Below are 22418 nucleotides of genomic sequence, written 5' to 3' on the forward strand. Positions count from 1 at the left end.
CTGCTGAGCGGCGCGGAGGGGAAGGGGCCGCGCAGAGGAGAAGGGGCCGCGCTCAGCGGAGGAGCTGCGCGGAGGGGAAGGGGCCACGCTCAGCGGAGGAGCCGCGCAGAGGGGAAGGAGCCGCGCTCGGGGAGGAGCTGCGCGGAGGGGAAGGGGCCGCGCTCAGCGGAGGAGCTGCGCGGAGGGGAAGGGGCCGCGCTCAGCGGAGGAGCCGCGCAGAGGGGAAGGAGCCGCGCTCGGGGAGGAGCTGCGCGGAGGGGAAGGGGCCGCGCTCAGCGGAGGAGCTGCGCGGAGGGGAAGGGGCCGCGCTCGGGGAGGAGCTGCGCGGAGGGGAAGGGGCCGCGCTCAGCGGAGGAGCTGCGCGGAGGGGAAGGGGCCGCGCTCAGCGGAGGAGCTGCGCGGAGGGGAAGGGGCCGCGCTCAGCGGAGGAGCGTGGGACCCAGCTTGGTCGGAAGCACGGATGGAGGATATGGACGTGCGAGGGCAACACCACAGAGCAAGGTTAACAGGCAAGGGATGCATTAAACGCTCAGAGCACCAGACACAGCTTCAGCCAGGTGGAGAGGAGCAGCAAGCTGGCCCAAAGACAAGGCAGCAGGAGTCTGAAAACATCCAGAGGAGACGGGAGGGGGTGAAATTGAAGGGATTTGCCAAAGACTGGCAGGGGGTGAAGGAAACAAGGAGGCCAAAGATCCCCAGGAGCACAGCCTTCTGCAGGCAGGAACAGGCAAGCCCAGCATCCGCTCAGTGCTGCTCAGGAAGGGTCCCAAAGACACAGCAAGGACATGGCCCCTCGTCCACCGAGCCTCCTGAGGGAGCTGGCTGTGCCAACTGGGCACAGGGGGCTCGGTGTGTGCAAGAGCCAAGGAGAAATCAACTCGCTCAGAGCTTTGTGTAATGAGAGCCCCCTCCCCTCCACCACTGCCCCAGCAGCCCCCTCCCTTCTCAGGGTGGTGGGATGCAGGCAGGCAGTGCCGGTGGCACAGGAGGTGCCCATGCACCGCTTTATTGGGCAGTGGTGCTGCAGCTGCAGCCCAGACTGGGCACTATTTACATTTGGCAAAGGACGGTGGCAAGTACCAGGCATGTGTGGGGGCCACCACCAGCCTGCCCAGTGCCTCGCTAGCCCTGGGAGGCCCCCGCCTGCCCCCTGCCAGCCTCACCTGTGGGCACAGCCCTTCCATCTCCTGTGAGCACAGCCTGGCACCCTCATGGTGGCACCTCAGCCTGCTACTGGATGACTTCCCCCTTCTCCTGCACACAGCCCCCAGCCTGGCCTCTCCAGGGCCCCAGTTCCAGTCCTCGTGTCCCAAGCTCTGCCCGGAGGCAGGTGAGGGCAGCGGGCAGCCAGTGAGCTCCACTCCGCTCCTCCAGCGCTGTCCCAGCAGGCAAACCAGCAGACAGGAGGCCCCGAGAGGGCAGGACGAGGGCTCCGGCCGCAGCAATCCCCAGCAGCAGCAGCCGTGCCCGGCAAGCCGCTCGCGGGCTGCCAGCCCAGAGCTGGCCCGCGCTCCGGGGGCGCTGCGGAGGGGCCCGTGCCAGGCTGGCAGGGGCCAGTACTATAAGGTACGGATGGCCACCGGGTAGAGCAGGGACATGTGCTCGGCCCCCTTGATGGGCAGCTTGCGGCTGGCGTAGTGGTGGATGATCTCGGGCACGCTGTCAAAGGGAGGGCTGTGCTGCCCCAGCACGTACTTGTTCTCCTGCGTCCGTGACAGCTTCATGTGCATGAAGCCCTGGCTGCTCCTGCGGGACAGAGTGAAGCAGGGGTAAGGGCTCCAGCCTCCCATCAGCTCCCCACCCTCCTGAGACACATGGCCTGCCCCTGAAGCTGCAGCGGGGATGCCCCTGCCTCCTGTCCCCAGACACAGCCCTGCCTGCACCATCCTGCTCCTGGCCAGCTCCAGGCAAAGCCCCCAGCACAATGCAGGGACACAGTGCATGGAGGGATGGGGCTGGCCACACCGCACTGCGTTCCCTCTGGGGAGTGTGAGGATGAGCAGGTCAAGCATGGTGCCAAGGCTGGGGTAGGTGGCACAACCCAGGCAGGAGCAGTGCCAAGTCTCGCCGCAGGGTGATGCTGGGGCAGCAGCTTTCACACCTCCCATGTGTCAAAGCCCCTTTGCAACCACCCTGGCTCACAAGGGAGGCCTTCAGCTCACAAGGGAGGCTTCCAGATCCCATCTCCAGCCTCTCAGCGGCAAAGGAGGATTCTCTCCTCTGACCCACAACCCTCAGCCCCCTCTCCCGCGGCAGCACGGCAGGCTCCATACAGCCTGCTCCGCACAGCAAAGTCACTTACTGGCAGGGGCAGGCGGCGCGGGCAGCCCCTGCCCACCAGTGCTGATGCCGAGTGACGAGCTAATGGCCCTGTTGCTATTAATTTGTGTCTCTGAGGAGAGCCACAGCCTGTCTGCAGCGTCTGGAATGCACATTACGGCAAAATATTGATGACTTAAAAGCAGACAGGACCTCATCAGCCATGCTGAGCTTCCAGCGCCGCAGCCCGGCCCCAGCCCCATCCCCCGCTGCAGACGCTGCCCGTAATGGACGCGGCGCGGCTGCATTAGCAGAATGAGTTTGCAATCCACTTACGGAGGAGAGCCAAGGAGCTGCCTGCCCCCAGGGAGGGCAGGGGCAGAGCTGCAGCCCCCCGCCAGGGGCCAAGGAAAAGCAATCTCTGGCTGCACCCTGCGTTTCGGCAGCGTGGCACCCGGGAAGGCGCAGGGGCTGACCCTGCACACACACGCGCACACACACACACACAGACACACACAGACACAGACACACACACACACACACACACACACACAGACAGGCGCACACACACACACAGACACACACACACACAGACACACACACACAGAGACACACACACACAGACACACACACACAGAGGGAGCTGCAGCCTGGCCGCAGGCAGACCCAGCCCCTGCCCGCTGCTGGCGGGAGCCCAGAGCAGTCAGCACCGGCCAAGAGCTGGAGCACCGATAGGTCCACAGAGGGGAGATGCTGCTTGCCCACATCACTCTGCAGGGCTTTGTCACCAGCTCAGGGACATGACTGAGATTGGACCCCCGGAGAGATGTCCGAGGGAGCAAACCAAATCACCTCAAAGCCAGCAGCAGGGACAAGACAAGAACAAAGGACAGGTGCTGCTCCTGCTGAGCTCCTTACAGCTGTGAGGAAGGACCCAAACGTTTGCAATGTGGCCTCAGCCACAGAGGCACAAGCCAGGGGGTCTCATTCTCTGAGTGTCTGAGGCAATGACCCTGTCCAGGACAGGCCCTGTGGGGCTGCAGAGCCTGGACCAGGCAGGACTGAATCCTTGCAGCCACCTGCCATGCCACGGGGACAGCCCACTCCTGCTGCTCTCTCTCATGCATATTTTGATTTAAAGCAGCACTAAAGGGCTTCAGGTCAGCGCTGGAGCTCTCTTTCAGACCACTCCTCTGCTGGCCTCCTTCCTCAAGGTAAAAAACAAAACCCAAAGGAAACCAACACAAAAGGCATTTAAAAATAAATGAAGAATTGAGGGCAATGCAGGCAGGCAGCTTCAGACAGATACAAAACATCCCAGGGGACCTGCCTTGAGAAGACCCTGCAGAGAGAGGCAGTGGACTCAAAATCTGCTGCCAAGGCTGTGGGCTCTCTGCAAGCACTGCTGGTGGACAGCCCAGGCTGCTGGATGGGATACAGGCTCCCCTGGGGAGGGGGCACACAGCTGCAAGGCCACAGCCTAGCCACACATGCCACTTGAGAAGAGGATTTGGCCATTTTTGTCACTAGGGGTAAAGACAAGCAGTAAGAGGGGGAAAAAAAACTCCCATGGCCTTGTAGAGAGGTGATGGGAAGAGGCAGCAGGGGCTGGCATGGGAGGAAGCCCCAGCCCCACCTCCCTGGCTGTCCAACACACACACCAGCCCATGCTGCCCGTGAGGGCATGGCTGAGAGGACCTCTCACAGCCTCAAATCTGGCTTAGCCAGCTGGCAGAGGCTACTGCTTCAAAACTGCTCACAAACCAAGGCAAGGAAAAACTGATGAGAACATTAAAACATCAGTGAAAGTTCTGAGCAAAGGCAAAGAGAGGAGGGAGCCTTCCCAGCAGGGCTGCTTGGGCAAGCTGAAAGCTACAAATGCAGATGGAAGAAAGAGGATTTTCAGCTCAAATTCTGCACTGGATTGGTGCTGAAGGCAGCAAGAAAAAGGGAAATTCCATCTCTCTCTATACAGAGAGAGAGAGAGAGCAATCTAGTGCCAGGCTGCTGGGCCATGGCTTTGAGCTGGGAGAAGGGAGACTGAGACTAGAGATGAGGAAGAAATTGTTGGCAGTGAGGGTGGGAAGAGACTGGCACAGGTTTCCCAGGGAGGCTGTGGCTGCCTCCTGCCTGGAGGTGTTGAGGGCCAGGTTGGATGAGTAGATGATCTTCAAGATCCTTTCCAACCCCAACCATTCCATGAACCCAGGAATTCACAGTTGTGTCACTGGGAAACACAGAGGGCAGTCTGAACCCAGCAGGGAGCAGTGCAGGTGCAGACACCACCAGAGAAAAGCATCAGGCTCAGTGGGCTGTGGTTGGGCAGAGCAGGCTGCAGTACTCCATAAATTCTCGTTTCCCATCTGCCAGCAGCAGAGCTAACAGAGCCATCCAGCAGAAAGGCAAGAAGCTGTCAGCTCATCCATCATCATCTTCAGGACACTAACAGCTTTGGGGTTTGGGCTGCCCACAGATGAGGAGCTCTGGGCAGCTCCTCCTCGCAGCCTCAGCACTCAGGAGATCTGGAAAACACGGGCAGGGGGCAAAGATCCCCCCCCCAGAGAACCCAGGGCAGGCTGTGGGGTGAGGTGATCCTGCTGGGAGCAATGGCAGCAGTGATGATGAGGGCTGGGGAGGCCATGGGGAGACTAGGGAGGCCCAGCACCACACAGATTTGTGAAACTAAGCTACAAAAACAACCATGGTAAGGTGAAGCCAGAGCTGGAAGCTGTAACCAGATACAGTCAGGCAAGCACTGAGGCACATCCCTGGAGCCATCTGAGGGATTTCTAGCACTGCCAGGGGAAGAGCAGCCTGCCAGCAGATCCACAAAGCCTCCTAGATTCATGGAATGGGTGGGGTTGGAAGGGAGCTTAAAGGTCATCCAGCTCCAACCCCCTCCCACCAGCACAGGCTGCTCAGGGCCTCATCCCTCCTGACCCTCAGCACCTCCAGGCAGGAGGCAGCCACAGCCTCCCTGGGCAACCTGTGCCAGTGTCTCCTCACCCTCACTCACGAATTTCTTCCTCATCTCCACTCTCAGTCTCCCTTCTCCCAGCTCAAAGCAAATGTTCCTTGTCCTGTCCCTCCCAGCCCTTCTCCAGAGTCCCTCCCCAGCTCTCCTGCAGCCCTTCAGCTCCTGGGAGGCTGCTCTGAGCTCTGCCTGGAGCCTTCTCTTCTCCAGGCTGCACAGCCCCAACTCTCCCAGCCTGTCCCCACAGAGAAGGTTCTGCAGCCTCTGCTCATTTTCATGGCCTCCTCTGGAGCCTCTCCAGCAGCTCCAGGTCCTTCTTGTGCTGGGGGCCCCCGAGCTGGCTGCAGTTCCCAAGAATTACTTCTGCCAGACAGCAAAAGCGAAGCTGCTCCCACACCACCAAGCGCAGCCCTCCCAGGCCAGCCACTTCCGCCCAGCCCGTGGTCATCTCAGTCCCCTCCCATCAAGAGAGTTCCCGTGGGGCACCCACCCACAAGGGGTCACTCAGGGCAGCAGGTCAGGTGTGCTGTGGGCCCAGCAGCCCCCGAGTGCCCCCAGGCTCACTCACTTGAGGGAGAGGGAGAAGTCGTTCTTGCTGGTCTCGCTGTTGCGCACCAGGTAGCTGGCCTCCTTGCACAGCCGCAGCAGCGTCTCGGCGTCCGTCCGGCTGATGGCTCCGTGGTACCAGCTGCGGGCGGGACAGGGGCGGCTGTGCCACGACTCTGCCCGGGGCGGCCGCGGCGCCGGCGCCTCCCCGGGGACGGGGATGTAGGTAGCGCCACCAGGACTGGGGGACAAGGTTCAGGGCCTTCCACTGGGCAGCACAGGGCAGCGCGGAGGGAACGCCGCGCCCGTGAGATGGGCGGCAGGGACAAGCAGGCAGAAAGGCAGCGCCAGGGAAGAGAGTGAGAAGCAAGTCTGCCCTGCGGCTCATCGTGGTGTGGCCACAGGGATGCTGGAGCAGGCAGGACTCACCACTGGCTCTCCAGGGGCAGGGCAGGGTCAATTCTCTCCCCAACAAAGGGTCCGGGCTCGGGGATCAGCGTCTTGCTGCTCTTCAGGCTGCTGGAGCCGTGCCTGAGGGCAGCTCTGGCCTTGTCCTCCCTGCAGGGCGAGGTGCGGCCATAGCCCAGCGCCTCCGACGGACCTGCCGGACAGACACACAGCACAGCTGGCAGTGAGGACAGCTGGACAGGCTGACACAGAGGGAGCCCCCACAAAAAGCCAGAGCCGCATCACATCGTCCTGGGTCTCCTCAGACTGCCCTATGCCTCTGCTCTAACCAAGGGCAGCCTGCTGCTCACTACAGCCCCCCAAGACAGGCATGGTTGGTTCCCCACCACAGCCACTGCACCATGCCGGGACTGGGACCCTCACAGCACCACAGCCCCTGGAAAGAGTTTCCTGGGAGGTTTCAAAATGCCAGTGAGGTTTGGCTGATGCAGCCAGAGAGGCAATGGGTGCAGCAGAGAGCTAAGTGAGGAGTAAGGCCACCAATATGCCCTGGTGGCCAAGAGGGCCAAGGGCATCCCGGGGGGCAGCAGGAAAAGTGTGGCCAGCAGGGCTGGGGAGGTTCTGCTGCCCCTCTGCTCTGCCCTGCTGAGACCACACTGCAGGACTGTGCCCAGCTCTGGGCTCCCAGTGCCAGAGAGACAGAGACCTGCTGGAGGGAGTCCAAGGGAGGCTGTGAGGATGGTGAAGGGACTTGGAACATCTCTGCTGGGAAGAGAGGCTGAGAGCCCTGGGGGTGCTGAGTGTGGAGAGAAGGCTGAGAGGGACCTGATCAATGCTGAGGGGTGGCTGGCAGGATGGAGGTGCCAGGCTCTGTTTGGTGGTGACCAGGGGCAAGACAAGGCCCAATGGGCACAGGCTGGGACCCAGGAGGTTCCACGTTAGCATGAGGAGAAACTTCTTTGGGGTGAGGCTGCTGGAGGCCTGGAGCAGGCTGCCCAGAGAGGTTGTGGAGTCTCCTTCTGTGGAGGCTTTCCAGACTCACCCTGGCTGTGTTCCTGTGTGCCCTGCCCTGGGTGACCCTGCCCTGGGTGCCCCTGCCCTGGCAGGGGGTTGGGCTGGATGATCTTTTGAGATCACTTCCAACCCCTAACATTCTGTGACTGTGATACTGTGTGAACTCCACAGGCCAAGCGACTTTGCCATCACTTGGCATCCCCTCATGTGAATGATTAAAGCCGAAGTTGGAGCCAAAGAGAATCTTAAAATGATGGACACATTTCTGCTGGCCCAAGTAAACCTCTGGGGGGAGGTGGAATATCCCAAGGTGGGAAGGAGTCATTTTGACTGCAAGGTGCCTCCCCAACACAAACTCCTGCCCGGCACCAGCCCAGCCGCGGGCACCACGCACGGCCGAAGCACAACCACCGCCGTGTGCTGTGGGGACAGCGCTGCCCCAGGGACCCAGCCTGCTGCTGGCTGTTGTTTCCATGCAGGGTGATTTCAGCATGAACAATTTTGTTTCTCCCTCCCCTCCTCCAAAGAGTTCATCACTGCTCCCCTGCCAGAAGCCCTCTCAAACAGATTGCTTATTGATCAGCAGTGCTGCCCTGGCGAGAGGCTGTGGTGCCTGCAGACAGAGTTGGCCTGGATGTGGCCAAGCCTGGGGAGCTGCAGCTCCCAGGGAACTTGGGATGACCTGGGCCGTGCAGCTGCCCCCCAGTCCACACTCCCTGGCAAAAAGGAGAAGGGTGCAAAAGCAAGGAAATGCTGAAGTCACTCTGCTGCAGGGCAGAGACAACAAACACCCTGAAGGGGATGTTGTTCACTCTAGCAGGGCAGATTGAGACTGGAGATGAGGAAGAAATTGTTGTCAGTGAGGGTGGGGAGACACTGGCACAGGTTGCCCAGGGAGGCTGTGGCTGCCTCCTCCCTGGAGGTGCTCAGGGCCAGGCTGGATGAGACCTTGAGCAACCTGGGCTGGTGGAGGTATCCCTGTCCATGGTGAGCGGGTTGGAACTGGATGAGCTTCTAACCTAACCCTTTCTGTGATTCTATGATCCTCTAAGGTGGCTACTTGAGCGACATCATGCCTGGACCCTATACAGGCAAGCAGGTCCCCAGCCCCACCCCCAGCATCAAGAGCAAGGCAGCTGAAAGAAAAGCCAGCAAAAATCCCCAGCAGCTTAGCTGGGGGGCTCAAACCCCCCTGAGAAGGAGCTCGGGGAGGAGGTGCCTGGCACTGAGGTTTGCTAAGCTCTGCCTCTGCAGCAGTCAGCCTCTCACTGGCCAGGTTTGCCCTACTACATACAACATCCAGGCTTCAATTTCAATTCATGTCCTTAAATACACAGGAGTGCTCGTTAAAAAGCCAGACAATCAACACACCAAAGTGTCTGCTGGCCCTGCAGAGCGGCTGTGCTGGAGGCTCAGGCAAGATGCGCCAGGCAGAGGCATGTGCATGACTAAACAGGATATTAAAAACCAGCCCCTGGGAGCAAGAGGACTGAAGAAGTTCAAGTCACCTTCAGACAGGGGAAGCAGAAAATGAAACAAAACTCTGGCAAGATAAACCTAACCGAAGAAAGCAGTCAGGGGGTGAAAAAAACCAGAGCCTCTGTGTTGCTAAAGGCAGGAGAAACGAGGGCCTGATGTGTTAATCGGCAGGGAACACGTGTCACAGCCACTGCGGGGATAATAAACGATGAGGGAAGAGGGGAGGCTGCACAGCAAAGAAATTAATTTTTCTTGACACCTGCATTTATTGTAGGAAGAGGATCAGGAAGTTTCCCCCTGGCAAGACCTGATCTCAGCCCGTAGCATCCCTGTGGGTTTGGGGCAGTGCCTCGACGCGGCCCAGGCAGAGCATCCGGATCGCAGCTACCAAGGGCAGCCAAGCCGGCTGTCATGTGCAGCCTGATGCTCAGCTCCACCTGGGAGGCAGCAAAGCCAGACTGGCTTTTCTTTCCCAGGCTCTGCAGGGATCTGGGTAGCTGCAGATAAGGCAATCAGCCATCTGCACCTGGCACACGGTGGTGCCGGCCGGGAGCAGCGTCAGCACCGCAGGGGCAGCCATGGCACACGTGCGAGCATGTCAGGGCTCACACACACCTCCTGGTGCCCTGCACAAAGAGAATCCTTGGGTTCTCCCAGCCCTGAAAGCCTGGCATGCCTTTCAACAAACCCCTCACCTCCTGGCAGAACCCAAATCCACTGCAGCACGGAGCAAGGCCCTTAAGATACCAGCAATGAGCCGAAGGAGCAGCAGTGATCTTTGGGCTCCATAAGCGACAGTGCCAGAGGAGTCCAAGGGGGATTTCCACCAGGGCCCTGCCGCTCCACACGCACGAGAAAGGCTTCACAACAAAGCAAACTGAGATGACAAAGTGCACTTGGGAGACTTGGCTGCTCAGGATGGCAGAAAGCAGAGCAGAGAACCCAGAGGGACCTCCTGCCACTGAGCAGGGAGGTAATAAAACGCCGGAGGAGACACCGCGGTGCTCAGTGACAAAGGCAGGGAACCAACCCCACTGCAGCACTGGGACTTGCTGCTCCCACACCTCCAAGGGACTGGGGCATTGAGAGCTGAAAGAAAACATCAACTGAATGTTCATAGTGGTTGTTGAGAGAAGCATAAAATCAGCCCTCAAACCCCGGGAATTTGGAGACAAAGAGGAGAGAACAAAAGAGGAGGCAGCAACTCTGCCAGCAGTGCAGCTCGGCTGCAGCATGCACAGAGGCACAGTGAGGCTGCAGAAGATGCAGAGGAGGTGAGGACAGACGCCTGGTGTCCAGCACAGGACACCTGAGTGAGCCAGGAGCTGGGGGAAGGCAGAGGAGGAGAGTGGGTGTCTGGCAGCACCGTCCAGCAGCAGGCAGGGCCCGGGCAGGGGCGGGCAGGCCACAAGTGTCGGCGCTGGCAGGGCAGCACGGCAGGGTCGCAGTGAGCCGGGCACAGTCCCCCCGCACGCCCCACTGTCACCCACCGTTGGTGTCCTCGAAGCTGGGCTGGCCGTGCTGCAGAGGCACGGAGGCACCGCCCTCACCCTCCAGGGGGCTTTCACTGCTGTCCAGCTGTCCCACCGGCGGGGGCCATGGCAGGTCTTTAATGACCTTGATTTCAACTGGATGGAGGGGGGAAGGTAGGGATGGAGAGGAAAGAGAGAGAAAGAGAGAAAGAAAGGACTTAGAAAAAACCACGAGTAACACCAGGCCCATGGAGAAGAAGAGCAGCTGGGGGGGAAAAGACTTGAGGGTAATTCCTGGGAGCTCTACACCAGCTTGGCCATCTCATCCTCTCTCCAGCACTGAGCAGGAACAGGCCTGATGTGGGGCACACTCCCAATGGAGAGACCCTGCTCCTCCATCAGCTGTCCCAGCCGACCCTCTCTGGGGTGAGGGGCGAGCCTGTGACCAGCCCCATCCCCCTGTGCATATCCATGCAGGAGACCTTGGCAGAGCGTCCCATTGCCATCTGTCCTGCCCAGGCATCCTTCTTGCTCTGGGTGCTTCCCCACGGGGCCCACATTTTCCTTCCAGGCACCAGTGGGCTGCTGCCCATTAGCACACCCCGCAGGGGGTGAATGGGCCTGCAGAGATTCTGACAGCACCGCAGAGGAGAAGCTGCCTGCAAGCCGCAGTAAGACCTGCTCCAGCTCTGAAAGAAAACAGGCAGCAGGTCCTAACGTGGGGCACAGGGACCCGGCTCCCTCAGGACTCTAGGGAGCACCCACACACAGACCAGACCTGCAAGCACCTCCACCCAAGCACATCAAGCAAGGTGGCTCCTCTGCCCAGATCCAAGGCACAGACAGCTCAGCACAAATCCAGCTCCCTGATGGAGCCTGAGAAGCTGAGTCCTCAGCCCAGCTGTGCCACGGGCACCAGCCCTGTGCCTAGCCAAATCCCCACAGCACAAGCTCAGCACTGGGCGTGAGCAGGCACCACATCACTGAGCCCAGCACAGGCATCTCCAGCTGGCAGAGCCCAGACCCAAAGGGGAGTCACTGCAAACCCCACAGTGCCCCAGCCCGTGCCCCTGCCCAGCACTGGCACCCCTCAGCTGCAGCCACACCAAAATGCCATTGAAATGCAGCCTGGCTGGCAGTGCTCAGGCACAGTGTGGGGCTCATCAGCAAACACAAACACCATGATCCTGCAGTACCAGGGCAGGGCAAGCACAGCTGCCTAGCTAGAGGCTCCCATGGGGAGCACCCAGCTCTCCTCTGCCCCAGGCAAGGAGATCTGCTTGAGACCAGGGTTGAGCTTCTCCCCTGCAGTTTGAGGCTGGGGAGGTTGCACTGCAGGCTGTGGTCAGCCAGAAGGAGGACGAGGCCATGAGAGAGGGCCACTAGAGGGGCTGCCAAGGCAGCTCCATCCACCACTCCACCCAGCCCAGCCTCCTGCTGAAAAGAAATAGCCTCTGCAAGTGCACCAGAGCTCCCCAAGGCACAGCAGTGCAGAGGCCAACACTCCTGACCCCAGAAGTCCAAGGAAGCTCAAGGAGCCAGCCTGGCTCCACAAATGCAGCAGCAGCGGTGTTAGGGCAGCTCTCTGTCCTTCATGGCCACTCTGTCCCCGCTTCACGGCCGCCCCCTGTCCCCGCTTCACGGCCGCCCCCTGTCCCTCCCCGCTTCACGGCCGCCCCCTGTCCCTCCCCGCTTCGCGGCCGCCCCCTGTCCGTCCCCGCTTCACGGCCGCCCCCTGTCCCTGCTTCACGGCCGCCCCCTGTCCGTCCCCGCTTCTCGGCCGCCCCCTGTCCCCGCTTCACGGCCGCCCCCTGTCCGTCCCTTCTTCTCGGCCGCCCCCTGTCCCTCCCCGCTTCTCGGCCGCCCCCTGTCCCTCCCCGCTTCGCGGCCGCCCCCTGTGCCCCTCTCTGCCCCTCCCCGAAGGCTGCTCTCCGCCCACCACTCACCAGCGAAGGCTTTGGAGATCCTCTCCTTCTTCCACTCCCAGGGCTGGTCATACTCCTCGGGCGGCCGCTCGTCGTCCTCGGGCAGCCGGGACTCGCGGGGCCGGGGCCCGGCCGGGCGCTCGCCGTCCGCCAGCGCTGCCAGCACAGGCTCGTAGGGGGTGTCATAGAGGTGCAGCGGCCGGGCAGGGGCCTCCCGCAGCCCCTTCTGGCGGATCTCTGGCAGAAGAGGGAAAAGGCTGTGAGCGCTCTGCCCAGCTGAGCCCAGCCTTGGGCACCATAGCCCTGCTCAGCTGCACCCAAGGCAACGCAGGGCAGGGAGCCTCAGGCATGCACACCTCCTCCCAGACCTTCAGCAAACACCTGCCAGAAGCAGAGAAGCTGTTGGGCACCTAGGTCCCAAGCAGTCCACAGCATGGAGATGCCTCCTCTCCCCGTGGTACAACACCCCCACTCCTGGGCAGCCCTACAGAGTGGGGCGGCTGGGGGCACATGGCCAGCGTGCAGCAACGTTTGGTTTCTGCCCTGGATGCCAGTTAACAAAATGTCCTTCCCACAGGCACCAGCAGCCTCCTCACTGCTTGCTCATCTTAACAAGGAATCACAGAAACACTCAGGTTGGAAGGGACCTCAGAGATCATCCACCTCAGCCTCCTCACCATGGGCAGGGACACCTCATCCAACCTGGCCTTGAACACCCCCAGGCAGGAGGCAGCCACAGCCTCCCTGGGCAGCCTGTGCCAGAGCCTCACCACCCTCACACTGAATGAAGAACTTCTTCCTCAGCTCCAGTCTGACCCTGCTCTGCCTCAGCTCCAAACCCTTCCCCCCTGGCCTGGCTCCAGACACCCTCAGGAGAAGTCTCTCTGCAGCCTTCCTGCAGGATCCCTTCAGGCACTGGCAGGCAGCTCTGAGGAGCAGGCAGCTCTAAGGAGCAGGCAACTCTAAGCTCTGGAGCCTTCTCCCCTCCAGGCTGATCACCCCCAGCTCCCTCAGCCTGGCCTCACAGCAGAGCTGCTCCAGCCCTGGCAGCATCTTGTGGCCTCCTCTGGACTTTCTCCACAGCTCTGTGTTCTTCTCCTGCTGGGGACAGCAGAGCTGGAGACAGGACTGGAGGGAAGTCTGAGCAGAGCAGAGCCAAGGGGCAGGATCCCCTCTGCTGCCCTGCTGCCCACACTCCTCTGGCTGCAGCCCAGCACACAGCTGCCTGCTGGGCTGCATCAGGGCACTGCTGGCTCCTGGGGAGCTGCTCAGCACCCAGAACCCCCAGGGCTCTTTCTTCAGGGCTGCTCCTCAAAAAGCCACTTGAGCTTTCAAGAAACCACTCACTCTAGGGAACTGATCAGGGCCAGAGCCTGGAGCATGCCAGGCAGCACAGCCACCCCACGCAGGCTGTAGCAGCAAGGGTTATGCCCTTGGGAGTGCAGCCGCCAGCCTGCTGGGTCCCTGCTGCTGCAGCAGCCACGCTCTGCCCACTCCTAACCAGATGAAGCAGCTCCCACATCCGTCCTGGTTTGATGCTGCCTGTGTCAGCCCTCTCCTGGCTCGGCCTGGCCAGCACACACCATAGTCTTGGAGGAAGCAGAGAGAAATCTGGGGGTGCCTTGAATTGCTCAGGCAGCTGGGGAGTGCTCTGGCCACAGCCAGCCCATCACACATGGCCAAAGCTCTGGAAATGCACCACCTGCAGAGGTGTCTGTGGGCCACCAGGGACCACCCCAGCTTGCCTCGTCTGGGGAGGGCCCAAAGCTTCCAAAGGCTGTCAGGGACAGAGCACAGTAGCCACCAAATTCACACAGCAGGTAGCAGAGGCACAAGGAGTGGCCCTTGTGCAGAGCCTTCCAGCTTACCAGCCATCATCTTCTGGGCTTCATAGGGCTCCATGTAGCCATCGTTCTCAGCCACCTTCTCCAGCCCTGCCTGGCTGCCAGCCACCTGCGCCGCGTCGAAGGGGTCTGCATAGTCCTCCAGGACAGGCAGCTGGAAGAGGGGAAGGGTAGGAGAAGGGTTAGAGTACCCCCTGCCTCTCTGAGGGCAATGAGGCACCACTTGAAGCCCTTTGAAACTTCACCATGTGTTCCCCTCAGCCAGAGTGGCAGCTGGCACCCCGTGCCCACAGCATGGCAGAGCAGGTGCTGGCAGCCGGTGGCTTTCCAGGCACTGGCACTGGGCCGTGGAAACGCTCCAGCCTTTGTCCCAAAAGCTGGGAGGAAGCCAAGACAAGCAGAAGGCTGTCCAGCCTCCTGCCTTACCATGGGCTCAGCACTGCCAGCACCTGTGAGCAGATGCCCCAGCAAGGCTCCCACCATGGCATGGGGTTGCTGGCGGTGCCATCCCTCCACAGCATGCAGATGCTCCTCCTGCATGCAGCCACATTTCCTCACCCAAAGTGGAGAAGGGGCGCAGATCTTGTACAGGGGTGTCAGCTGGCACTGGCATGACTGGGAACTCACTGGCTGTTTTCCAGTGCTCCTGCAGGCTCATCTGAGGACGTCTCTTAAAGACAGGGCTAGGAACAGCCTCTCTGCTCACTCCCAAGCCCCCACATCATCCTCACATGCATCCCAAGGACACAAGAGAGCTCCTCCTGGGAAGCAGGACCAGGAGCCTCTCAAGTGCCATGACAGAGGCACAGCACAAAATGCCCAAGGTTTGCCCTCAGTAGCCAAAAGGAGATGATCCTGCAGTAGGATATGAGGCCTGTCCCAGAGCTTGATCCCCTCCAGCACAAAAGCCAACTACCTGCTCCAGCTCCTCAGCAGCTTCCCAGCTGGAGCACCCCATCACATGACGCTGCCTCCCCTGGCAAGCCTGGATCCCACTCCAGCCCCAAAGCCTGACCCCACAATGGAGCCAGGCAGTATTTGCAGTAGGGTCTGAGTGCACCCAGGCATGTTTGTGGGGTCTGAACCCCATCCATAGAGATGGGTTTTGGCAGCATAGTGCCAGCTGTGGAACTCCCACAGCAAGGACCAAGCAACCCAAGCACAGCATGGCAGCTGCCTAATCCCACCCAGTGCCAGGCTCTGTCCTCAGCACTGCACTCTCCCAGCTCCTGGCCAGCCCTGCAGACCAGGGCCACAGGCATTCCTCTCTGGCTCCCATAATCGGCTTAGAACAAACCACTTCTTCCTCCTTCCTGTGCAAAGTGACCTGACAATAGCTTGGAGCAGCAAAACCCAGCAGGAAAAGGGAACAGGAACTGGAGCTATAAACACCTCTGTGCTGCCCTGAGCCTTCACATCCCTCTGAGCTGTGGGAGCAAGGCAGCTCCCCAGGCCTCTGCTCCATCATCTCCTTCATGACCATCCCAGCTCCAGGCAGCAGGGAGCCAGGGCAGCTCTCCCAGCTTGGCTTTTCTGTTCCACAGCACAAGCAAGCAGCACAGTAACCCCCAGAGCAAGCCTTGCCAGCCACAGGGCTCCCAGCCCCACAGAGCCAGCACAAGCAGGGCTCAAAGGTGGCAGCCAGCAGCTGCTCTGACACCTCAGCAAGGCACCGTCAGGACAGGCAGCTGCTCAGGGTGCCAGCCTGCCCTGCATGAGAAGGAAAGGCCTGAAGAACCTCCCCTGTGGGGACAGGCTGGGAGCTGGGGCTGTGCAGCCTGGAGAGGAGAAGGCTCCAGGCAGAACTTAGAGAAGCCTTCCAGTACCTGAAGGGGCTCCAGGAGAGCTGGGCAAGGACTGTTCAGAAGGGGCTGTGGGGACAGGACCAGGGGCAGTGGTTTGGAACTGGAGCAGGGCAGAGTTAGGTTGGACACCAGGAGGGAGTTGTGCAGAGTGAGGGAGGGGAGACACTGGCACAGGCTGCCCAGGGAGGTGCTTGAGGCCCTGTCCCTGCAGCCATTCAAGCTCAGCCTGGCTGTGTCCCTGGGCAGCCTGCTGCAGCTGGAGCTGTCCCTGCTGAGTTCAGGGCTTGGACAAGATGCCCTTGGTACATTCCAACCCAATCCAGTCTGTGAACCTGAGATCCCACGGGCTGCCCCCACGCCTCAAAGAGCTGGGAAAGATACCTGCAGAGCACAGCCCCACGCTGGTGCCAGCTCAGTGACACAGACTGCGGTGCCGAGGGAGCAGGAGCGCGGGCAGGCTCCCGGCAGGCGCAGAGGCAGCGGCTGGCCCCTGAGCCAGGCAGGCAGCACCGTGCCCCACGCTCACCCGCTGCGAGGAGCTCTCGTGGCTCCAAGCGTGCTCCAGGCTGAGATGCACTTTGCTGAGCCTCCTGGCTTCAGGAAGGCCTTCTCTGCTCCGGCCCCGAGCCCAAGCCGCCCACGTTGGAACCTGCCAGGAACCCCCTCCCTGGATGCGTTTTGCTCAGCAGACACAGACCCAGCTCGCTGCTGGCGCCAGCAGGGCCCCGGGCGCTGCCTCTCTCACCACAAACAGCTCCAGACAAGGCAGGGCACCGGCACGGCAGCCAAGAGGCTCCTCCATGCGGCCATCCTGCTGCCCAGCTGGAGCAAAGTCCCCTCCGCATCTCCTCGGTGCCCAGGTCTGGCTGCCCAGGGAGGGAGCACAGGCTCAAGCATGCTCACAGAGCAGCCCCCACTCAGCTGCCTCCAGCTCCAAGGCCAGGAAGCAGAGGAGTGTGGAGTATGCCAACATGTCCCTGCTGCCACTCCTACACAGGCTGCCCTGCTTGCAGGGGGCTGCAGAGGCACTTGGCAGCAATCAGCTGGGCTCTCTGTAGACCAGACCTGGTTTGCTGGGCTTAGCTGAGACCCAGAGCAAACAGCTCAGATCACAGGCTTGAATCTTGGGGATCCTTAGGGGTTGTGGGGCTTTGCCATGCCGGTTTTACTTCTCTGCTGCCTCAAGAATGCCTCTTCATAGGAATGAAGGCTCCCCACCATGGAGGGCTGGGAACACAAACTCCTTTGCTCAGAGCCTACAGTGGAGAGCCACAGGTAAACAACCCCAAAACGTCCCCAGGAGACTTCAGCCTCGCCATGCACAATCCAGCAAGCGAGAAGAGCACCCCAGATCCCAAGGCTGGAGGCTCCAGCCAGTGCCAGGCACAGGGCAAGGCTCTTAGAGGGCAAACAGCAGGGATCACACAGTTACCACCTCCATCCCAATCCCCTTGCACGTGGGGCCAAATTAAGGTTGCCTGGGAAACCACATCTCTGACATCCCCCAGGCCCAGGGCTCTGTGACAGCAGTGCGCCTGCAGCTGCTCTGCCAGCATGGGAGGGGCCACAGCCGGCAGCAAGGCAGCTCCCAAGGGTGCCCCAGGCCCCCCCCAGCCTGGTGAAGAGGCCAAGCAGACATTGCCATGCAGAGCTGCTCCTGGCCCGGCTGCCCGCGGCACAGCGCTCAGGTGCCACTCACACACAGCACCAGCTTCAATGGAGGTGAAAGAGCTGGGGGCAAAGCAAAAGCCTGGCACACACAAAGCCAGCACCCCAGGGCAGCTCTCGGTGCAGACCTGTCCTTCAGAGAGCAGCCCAGCACGGCTGGCACTTGGACACACATCCCCTTTGTGCGCCTGAGTGTTTGCCATGCCCTTATCTGCCGTGGGGATGCACACCCAGACCCCTGCCTCAGTACTAAGCTAGGGTTGGCTCCATTACCTGTGCCAGCTGGGAGAACAAAAGTGAAAATCAAAAGGCAGAGGATGAGTTCTTCCCCAGGGTAAAGCAGCTTTTATGCTGCCCACCAGGGAAAGAGACAGCAGCTCTGCAAGGATGTTCCAGGGAAAGAGACAGCAGCTCTGCAAGGATGTTCAGACACTGAGAGCCGGAGCTCTTCACCCCACGTTGCTTACAGATGTCCTACCTGCCACCACCCTTAGCCACAACAAGTCTGCTGTTTGGAGAGTTCCCCAGGGGACACCGAGGGAGAGCCTTTAGTCTATGAACACGTTTCTCACCCTGCAGGTAAAGTGTTTGAGGTCCTCTCAGGAGCCTGCTGGGCTTAATGCTGGAACCACTCTGAGTTATCACAGTATCACAGAATCCACAGAGTCGGAAGGGACCCCCAAAGGTCATCTTGCCCAACCCCTTGCACTCAGCAGGGACACCTCCAGCTGGATCAAGCTGCCCAGGGACACAGCCAGGCTGACTTTGAATGTCTCCAGGGACAGAGCCTCAAGCACCTCCCTGGGCAGCCTGTGCCAGTGTCTCCCCTCCCTTACTGTGCACAACTCCCTCCTGATATCCAACCTAACTCTGCCCTGCTCCAGTTCCAAACCACTGCCCCTGGGTCCTGTCCCCACAGTCCCTCCTAAACAGTCCCTGCCCAGCTGTCCTGTAGGTCACCTTCAAATACTGAAATGCAGCTCTGAGGTCTGCCTGGAGCCTTCCCTTCTCCAGGCTGAACAGCCCCAACTCTCCTGGCCTGGTCCCACAGGGGAGCTTCTCCAGCCTCTGATCATCTCAGTTTGCTCTCTCTGCCAGGTGAGCTCTGCACACCTTGCAGCTCGGCTTTCAGGGGACACCAAAGCCAAACCCAAAAGCAGAGCACTGGCTGCCCAAGGTTCCCAGGGTGGTGTCCCCCAGCCCGTGGGGGGCGAGCGGGCCAGGTAGGGAGCGCCGTGGCAGGGCAGGAGGCGCGCACTGCGCAGGATGAGTCAGTGCGGGAGGCTGGGGCAGGAAGGACACACACCCAGCAGCTTCCTGGCCGGCCATTCCCACACCCTGCCGCGCCGACCCCGCGCTCCCAGCACCGATCCCGGCGGCCTGTCCGGCCCGGCCTGTGACACAGGCATTCCCAGGCAGAGGCCTGACCCCGGCCCCGGGCACGCTGTGACCCCACACCACATCTCCCCTGACTGCTAGTGGCATTGCTCCTCTCATCCAGACACGGCCAAGAAGCCAACTCCGGGGTATCCACCTTGCTGAGGCAAGTCATACAGGACCAGCCTGCTTGGAAAGGACCCAGACCGAGGGGGTGAGAAGGACCTGTGCTGGTCCCCACCGTGTCCAGCAAGCGTTTGTAATGGAGCAGGAGCCGCCGCAGAGCTCAGCCTAAGCGCGTCCCCACCAGACGCTGCAGACACCACGCCAGGCATAAAGATGTGAGGGCTGGTGCTGCACTGGCCCAGGCAGGAAGGATGCCAGTGCCAAGATGTTCCTGCCCTGTCTTCAATACTCCAGAACAGGCAGGGCAGCTACAGCAAGCACAGGGCTTCCAGGGAACGTGCTTGGTCCCTCAACCTCAACACAGAGCCTGCACCACAAACCACATGGCCTCAGCCAAACCACACAACCAGGAACTGCTAGCTGCTCCTTCCTTCTGTCCATCCTCACCCTCCCTGATCCCAAGGGCTGCACATTTTATTACTGTTGTTCACTGACAGTCATTAGGAAGAAAGCTCTCTGCTCCAGCAGCCCTGCCTGTACAACTGGACTTCTGCCTTCATCTTCAGCATCACCACAGATCGGGGCCCACAGCTCCAGTCCCTGCAGAGGGTAGGGAACAGTGCCCACCACCTCTTCCTAAGCATGGCAGCACTGAGCCCCCTGCCACAACCACCATTTCAGTTTGAAGAGCTCAGCAGAGACTCCAGCCTGGCCCTAGTGTGCCTTCTCTACTCCAGGACACCTTGATGTCACCAAAAGCAAGAGCCACAAGCATCAGCAACCCCCCAGCAGGCACCTCCATCCTCCTGGAGCACTTCAGCGATCTTGCAGAAACCAGGGAGCCTCCCACCACTCAGCCCAACACCAGGGCCAGCAGAGGGGAGCTGCAAAGGGTGCTGAGGCCCAGCAGAGATGGTGGATACTGCCCAGATCCTCCACAGCTGCATGCACTATCAAATGCTACCACTTTATCTCCAGCTTCTCCCGGCTTCCAGGGCTCTGCCTGTGCCCATCACATATTGGAGCCCTGAAGAGTCAGAAATCTCCCCACACAGGAGACAATCTAATCACCACCTATCTTGGTCTTCCTCAGCCTAGTGCTGTTACCAGCATTTCCCCCGATGCATCTTCGCTTTGGGCTTTTCTCTAAACTTCCTGGCTTCTCCCCAGCCCTCTGGAACTGCAGAACCCTGCCTGTACCTGTGGGTAGCCCTCACTTCCTGCAGCTCCTGCTCAGCCCTTTGCACATCACAGCCCGAGCCCTTCCTGTGACCACCACCCTCTCCTGATCTCTCTGATCCCACAGGCTCGTCCCAGAAGGAAAACCATCCCGCCTGCCTCAGCAAAGTATCACCACAACGGCACCTCGCTCCCTGTGCCAAGGCGCTCTTCCTCTGCTGCCCACAGTGGCCGCGTAAGGACCTCAGCGCAAAAGGGGTTTTCTGCTCGGCCCCTCCGGAAACCACCCGACAAGGACTAGGCAGTAGGAGCAACTTTCCAACATCCACGTACGCCAAGTTCTTCTATCAGCTCGAAACAGCCCGGAGCAGATTTGGCCAGGCGCTCACCCCGCCGCGCTGCCTGGCGACGCCGGGACCACAGACGGGCTGTTGGCACCCCGCACTCCCTCTGCCAGCCAGAGCCGCGTCCCGCCGAGCTCGCTTGGCAAGCCCGGTCCTGCAGCTCTGGCGGGCACCCGGTACCCTCCCGCCTTCCTCTGTGCAGTGCCCGCATCCATCTCCGCGCCGAGAGGCCCGGCACCGGCAGCCGCCGCGGGTTCATCCCTTCCTCTGCCGGGTCCCGGTGCCGCTCGGAGCCCATCCGCCCACGGGGAGCTTCTCCCCAGCGCCTGCCGCTCGCCGGGGATGTTTCTCGCCGCCTTTCCGGCACCGGCCCCTCTCTCCCTCCCCGAGCAGTCGGCTGGGAGGCAGCAGACAAAGAGGCGCTGAGGCTCCTGACAAAGCAGTTCACGGGAGCCCGGCCGCCGCCGGGACGGGCAGGCCCTGGCAGGCGGGCAGAGGGAGTTCCGCGCCGCTGGGCACGGAGTGCAAGGAGGCCCAGGGCTACCGGAGACGGTCCGGTGCCACGTGAGGCCCTCCCGGGCTCTCACCCCTGCGGAGCTGCCGGCACCTGGCTGCAGAGCAGCGGCAGGAAGGGGGCAGGCAGCCGGCGAGCTCCGCGCTCTCGCACCTCAGCGAGCTGCGCTCCCTGCCGGGACTGTACCTGCCTCCCGCGGGAGCCGCAGCAGCAGCCGGGGCCACCCTCCCGGCGCCGCGGCTGCTGACGTGTGACCGGCATGTCGCCGCTGCCGGGGCGCGGGGGGACACGGAGCGGGAGCCCCCGAGGAGCCCGGCCGCGGCTCTCGCTGTGACAGACGCTTGGGCTCCACCTGCCCCGGGAGCGCTGGCCCCGCTCCTCGCAGCGGGGGCCGAGGGTTCGGCGGGGACACCCAGGACATTCCCCCGGCCACGGGGCAACTGCATCCCGGGGAGGACGGCGGGGTGCCCGTGCCGGGACACTCACCTCCGGCGCCGGCGGCTCCTCGGGCGGCTCGGGACCGGCCGAAGGCGAGCTGGGGACGGCGGGCGTCAGTAGCAGCGGCGGGGGGCTGGCGGGGACCTTCTCGACCGTCTCCACCTTGATGAGCCGGTGCTTGGGCGAAACGTAGCGGGCTCCGTCGGGGGCGGCGGGCGGCGGCGCGCCGCTGTAGGGGTCCTCGAAGTCGCGCTCCTTCTGCAGCCGGTAGGCCGCCACGATGTCGGGCTGGGCGGCGGCCAGCGGCTCGCCGGCGCCCCCCGGCGGCGGGGGCGGCTGCGGGGGCAGCCCGGCGCGGTAGTCGGGCTTGGGCGGCGCGGGGGGCGCGGGCTTGGCGCTGCGGAAGCCCAGGTGCTCACGGAGCCAGCGGGCCATGGTGCCCACGCACTGCGGAGCCCCGCCGGCCGCCGCCCCGCCTGCCGCCCCGCCGCCGCCGCCGCCGCGCTCCGAGCCGGCCGCCGCTCCGCTCAGCAGCATCGGCGCTGGCGGACTGAGCGCGGCGGCGGAGCCCGGGCCGGGGGGGGCGCGGGGGAGGCGGCGGGGGGAGGCGGCCAGTGCCACCTGCCGGAGCCGCCGCGCCGGCTGCGCCGAGTGGGGCTTCCCCCCGCCCGCCAGCTCCGCCCGCCCCGCGTCCCCGGACCCGCTCCCCCCCGGCACGGTACGGCACGGCCCCGGCACGGCCTCCCCGCCGCCCGGCCTGGCACGGCCCGGCCCGGCCCGCCTCCCCCAGGGCCCGCCCCGCTCCCCCGCCGCCCGGCCCGCCTTCCGCCGCGCCCGGCCCGGCCTTCCTCGACGCTCCTGGCGCTTGCCTCCCTCCCAGCGGCCCCGCGTCCCGCCCCGGCCCCGGGAGAGGACCGGCCCCCGAGGGTGCCCGCAGTCCCCCGCCTGCCTGCGGCGGAGCCTGCAGCCCGTGGGCCTGGTCCGGCGCTGGCCGCCGCGGGTGCCCGGCTCTGGGAGCGCAGGAACGGTGCCCGCGTTGGCAGCAG

The 22418-nt window shown here is 62.3% G+C and overlaps 1 protein-coding gene across 3 annotated transcripts; it reads right to left on the reverse strand.

The window, feature by feature from the left end:
- Positions 1–272: 272 nt before the first annotated feature.
- Positions 273–22142, reverse strand: SHF (Src homology 2 domain containing F). Of its 3 annotated transcripts, none has more exons than XM_068170276.1 (7): positions 21421–22113; positions 13946–14075; positions 12099–12314; positions 10171–10308; positions 6209–6380; positions 5802–5921; positions 273–1746 (listed from the first exon to the last, which is right to left on the reverse strand). In XM_068170276.1, the coding sequence occupies exons 1-7, from the start codon at positions 21907–21909 to the stop codon at positions 1560–1562; spliced, it is 1452 nt and encodes a 483-aa protein (XP_068026377.1). In that variant the 5' UTR covers positions 21910–22113; the 3' UTR covers positions 273–1559. The 3 variants fall into 3 exon arrangements, with proteins under 3 accessions (XP_068026377.1, XP_068026378.1, XP_068026379.1); XM_068170278.1 differs by lacking the exon at positions 273–1746 and adding an exon at positions 2320–2422 and having other exon boundaries at positions 21421–22142; XM_068170277.1 differs by lacking the exon at positions 10171–10308 and having other exon boundaries at positions 276–1746; positions 21421–22106.
- Positions 22143–22418: the final 276 nt, after the last annotated feature.

Source organism: Melanerpes formicivorus, unplaced genomic scaffold (assembly GCF_026170545.1).
Source record: "Melanerpes formicivorus ecotype bairdi unplaced genomic scaffold, bMelFor1.0.p_v2 SCAF_309, whole genome shotgun sequence".
In the NCBI taxonomy this organism is placed as follows: Eukaryota; Metazoa; Chordata; class Aves; order Piciformes; family Picidae; genus Melanerpes; species Melanerpes formicivorus.

Bases quoted from the DNA above. Each gene is read 5' to 3' on its own strand.
- SHF (XM_068170276.1), bottom strand. From the start codon at position 21,909: ATGCTGCTGAGCGGAGCGGCGGCCGGCTCGGAGCGCGGCGGCGGCGGC. The intron at 12,315-13,945 runs GTAAGCTGGAAG...CTCTTCTGCCAG, and splicing joins AGCCCAGAAGATGATGGCTG to AGATCCGCCAGAAGGGGCTG. The intron at 1,747-5,801 runs GTGAGTGAGCCT...TCTGTCCCGCAG, and splicing joins GACTTCTCCCTCTCCCTCAA to GAGCAGCCAGGGCTTCATGC.